This window comes from Pinus tabuliformis, chromosome 3_2, assembly GCF_031772625.1.
Source record: "Pinus tabuliformis cultivar Carrire ecotype Pingquan chromosome 3_2, CPIR1, whole genome shotgun sequence".
In the NCBI taxonomy this organism is placed as follows: Eukaryota; Viridiplantae; Streptophyta; class Pinopsida; order Pinales; family Pinaceae; genus Pinus; species Pinus tabuliformis.
Genome location: NC_142302.1, coordinates 491,296,528 through 491,300,749, shown reverse-complemented (window position 1 = coordinate 491,300,749; position 4,222 = coordinate 491,296,528). Strand labels below are relative to the sequence as shown.

At 34.3% G+C, this 4,222-nt stretch overlaps 1 protein-coding gene across 1 annotated transcript; it reads right to left on the bottom strand.

The window, feature by feature from the left end:
- Positions 1-1,477: 1,477 nt before the first annotated feature.
- LOC149181434 (putative pectate lyase 20) lies at positions 1,478-3,420 on the bottom strand. Its single transcript, XM_089418320.1, has 4 exons — positions 2,949-3,420; positions 2,532-2,624; positions 2,127-2,256; positions 1,478-1,701 (listed from the first exon to the last, which is right to left on the bottom strand). Exons 1-4 carry the CDS (start codon positions 3,401-3,403, stop codon positions 1,480-1,482), a joined length of 900 nt encoding a protein of 299 aa, XP_089274446.1. The 5' UTR covers positions 3,404-3,420; the 3' UTR covers positions 1,478-1,479.
- Between the last annotated feature and the right edge of the window lie 802 nt (positions 3,421-4,222).

Below are 4,222 nucleotides of genomic sequence, written 5' to 3'. Positions count from 1 at the left end.
TCAAGAAATTCAACAAAGAAGATCAAAATGCTTTAACTAGTCTGCTATCTATTATCTCTGGTATATTATAATATCAAAGAGAGTAAACCATCAGTGCTGTCACCTACAGTTTATAAAAAACCGCTAAAGCCTTGTTCCAGAAACTGTATCTTAAATCCTCCGCCCACCAAAGTGCTGCTATCTATTATCTCTGGTATATTATAATATCAAAGAGAGTAGAAAGAGAGTAAACCATCAGTGCTGTCACCTACAGTTCGCTATAAAAAACCGCTAAAGCCTTGTTCCAGAAACTGTATCTTAAATCCTCCGCCCACCAAAGTGCTGCATCTGATTAGGACGTGTTTGTAAAATGTTTGTTCAATTATTTGCAAAATACATTTTTTTTTTGCCGAAGAAAAAAAAGGCTTTCTTTTTATTGATATAAAAAGTGGTATAATGGTTACATCATAATATTGATCAAGAAATTCAACAAAGAGATCAACATGTGTAGCAACATCAAAATGAAATGGAATTTGAAGTGGGGGATTGGATATATTTTAGGCTATAATTGTATAAGCAGATGTCCCTTAAACAACAAAGAAATGACAATAAAGTAACACCCACTTATCACGCCGTATAAAATTTACAAAAGATTGGAAGTATGGCTTACAAGTTGGAATAGCCTTCATCTTGATATGTACATCTATTTTTCCATATTTCTTGCTTGAAGAAGGTAATTGATAACAAGATCCTAGCCCAAACAATTTTACTAGAGAAAACGATGCCAGAAAAGGAAACAATCCTTGAGACCAGGATTAAGCAACTACAAAATAAGAAATTATTGAATATCTCATCAACTTGAGGAACCTAATAGTAGAATAAACAATATGGAAAGATAAATTATTCATGCAAAGCCTAATACTTAACATGAGGAATTGATTTTTTTACACAAAATCATAAACAATTAAGTGATTATTAGAAAAACACTTATTTAAAAGAAAAAAACATATTAAACACATTTAAGCTTTATATATTAACTTATTAAATTTATATGGTATCATTTCATTATAATTGTGCATATCTCACATACTTGATCTTAAAATCATCTCATTTTTTAAATTAAATTAATAATAATAAAAAAAATTCAACCACTTGTATTGTATTGATATGCACAGACTTAATACAATACACCAGGGCCTCCCAACGCTTATATCATTGCAACACAAATATAGTAATTAAGTAACTATTAATGGAAATCATATAACTATTTGATGTCAGCTTGAAGTGCTGATGATAGATTGAGGCCTCCTTATTCACCAAGAACAGAAAATCAGAAGCCTCCACAGCATTCCTTGCTCTATCCTCCATAATTGAAAAACAAGTATGGCAAATAACTAGTGGTTAATACAAATCCAATGTCAATATTGATGTTAGACTAGATGCAAGCCACTAACATCATCAGGGGGAATGGTGGTGCCATGCTTTTTACAAACTTGGAATCTAGCAACGACCACGTCTCCCTTTCCTGCATCTGAGTACACCAGCGTCCCGAGTCATGAGTTCTACAAGGGTCCCAGGCTTCGGTTTTACACTCTGTGCTCTTGAAGCTACAGAAACTGATCCCGATTGTTCGAAGACTGCACCGTTCAGAAGCAAGTCATCTTTTGATATCCAGCTCCATCTCAATTTTTCATAACCATTGGTAGTTAACCGCTTCGTTACCTGAAACCTCAAGATTCTAATTCCAATCAAATTACAATATATGTTTTTATGTTTACTAAATGTATTAAAATATAAATTTGAGGAATATTCTAAAATCAGATAATAAAAAAAAATCAAACAATTAACTTCTTTTCATTAAATTCTAAAATATTCTTAAAATTCACTTCACTAATGTTTTTAACTTATACATAATAATACATTACTATAAACTCCATCCAAACAATAATTTCATCCAAATGAACTTCCTTCTTCAACTCCTTTCCTAATTAGATTTGTTATTAAACCCTACATAGCAATAAACATAGACCTCTTAAATCAATATTAATATTACCTGTTTATGAGTCGATGCCAAGAATCTATTTCCTTTACTCAATAAACCCTACATAGCAATAAAAATAGACCTCTTAAATCAATATTAATATTACCTGTTTATGTGTCGATGCCAAGAATCTATTTCCTTCACTCAATATAGTGGAGTTTGCACTTCCACCAATAGCATACATTTGCCAATAAATGTAGTTATTGTTGGCTATATGGAACTGCCCAAGTCGACATCTGCATGAATTCATTCAGATCATAAATAGCGATATTAATCTGGTTATCAATGATATGTTAATAATCAATAGCGATATTAATCTGGTTCTCAATGAAATGTTAATAATCTAACAGTTTGTTCATATTCCAGGTAAATAATGAAATTATTAATATTTAAAATAGATGACAACTTTTGAAAATATTTAAGAATCTGGCTAACTAAAATGAATAAAGTTAATAAATCTTGCATAATATTTTCAAAATCTAGGATCAAAATAACTTCAGTAATTATTTACCTTGGCAATCGTTGTCCCAGATCTTTCCCGAAATGGTTGTAGGCTATCGTTACTTGCATGATTTTGTCCAGATCGTCATGGTCATCATTACCTGTGGTGCAATAAAGAATGAGAGTGAAAAATGGTGTAGAGACTGTTTTTTCAATATTTAGAATAGCTAAATAAATTATAGTGAAAATATCCATAATAAATGATGAATGATTGAAATAGAAATAGACTAAATTAAAGTAAAACTGAATTATAATATCATGATACTTAACCGACAAAAGAATCAAATGTGATAACATTCAGCATAACAAAAGAATACATCACACTTAACATACAATGAGACACTAAAAAAACGTTGACATCTAGCCTATACATCAAATGCGATGACACCTGACCTACAGTGAGACACTCAAAAACACATAAAGTTATGAATGTAGAACCTTGTCGTGGTCAGTGAAAAGGTTATTTGAAATTGTGATTTGTGTAGATCCTCTCACAGCATCAATGAGACCGTCTTGGCATCTGGATAAGGAGCAATGGTCGATCCAAATGTTGGATGCTGAAATGATGGAAATCCCATCGCCATCTGGTCTCCATCTCAACGAATACTCATATGGAGAAATCCTCACAGGAACCCTTCCTCCTCTATTCGGTGGCCTACAATCATGAATGTGAATGCCGTGAATGATGATATTGCTCACCTGCTGAATGGTGATACAGGGACCGTTTGCTATGTGGACGTTGACCCCTCGTCCATCTAGGGTTTTGAAACTGTTCATCACCAGCTCCTCCTTCAGCTGGATCACCATACTGCTCTTGAAAATAATCCACAGGGGCTCTGTCTGAATGACTCCGTAACGTAAAGTGCCGCGCCATGGATTCATCGGATCATCACGGGAATCATCGGATCATCAGTGCTGTCACTTAAATGCCTTGTTCCAGAGACTATATCTTAATTCCTCCGCCCACCAAAAAGAAACATGCAGAAGATCAAAAAGCATTAATCAGTCTGCTATCTATTTATCTATCTCGTATAATATAACATCAAGGAGAGTAAACTGCTGTCACCTATATGCCTTGTTCCATAGAATATCTTAAATCCTACACCAAAAAGAAACATGCATAAACAAGATAGGGCAATAATAAAAAAGATCCATAGTTTATGAAATTGGAGTCGCAGTAAAGAAAATCCTCCCGTTACTTCATGATCCTTCTCTTTGATAAGAGATCCTCGGAATTGGATTCGTGTTACACCTGAAGTTGTTAAAATAACCCGTCTTATTCAAATCAGTTAGTAACCCGTCTCTGAATAAGACGCCTACAAAGAAACAGAAAACCGTTTGGTGCGTTTAAATCAATGGACCTAGATAATCCAATCGTCTAACAGATGTATCAAACGGGACAGAGCGATGACAGGTGTGCACCGAGGGGAGCGAAGGCGCAGTCGACCGAATGGGGGAAAACGCAGAGATGAAAATTGTCGATTCATTCTCCCTCCATCACAGCCACCTATCTCAAACTTAATGTTTTTTTAAGTTTTTTTTATGGACGGCAGATTTTCGTTCAATCGTCTAACAAGTGATCTAATGGCTAAGATTATGACAGAAAAGCATTTGAGGGAGTCGATTTCAGAGGGAAACGCCTTACGGCGTAACAAGTGTTGTCCTTGATGGAAACTCACTCATAGGTCAATTCAGTTTTGG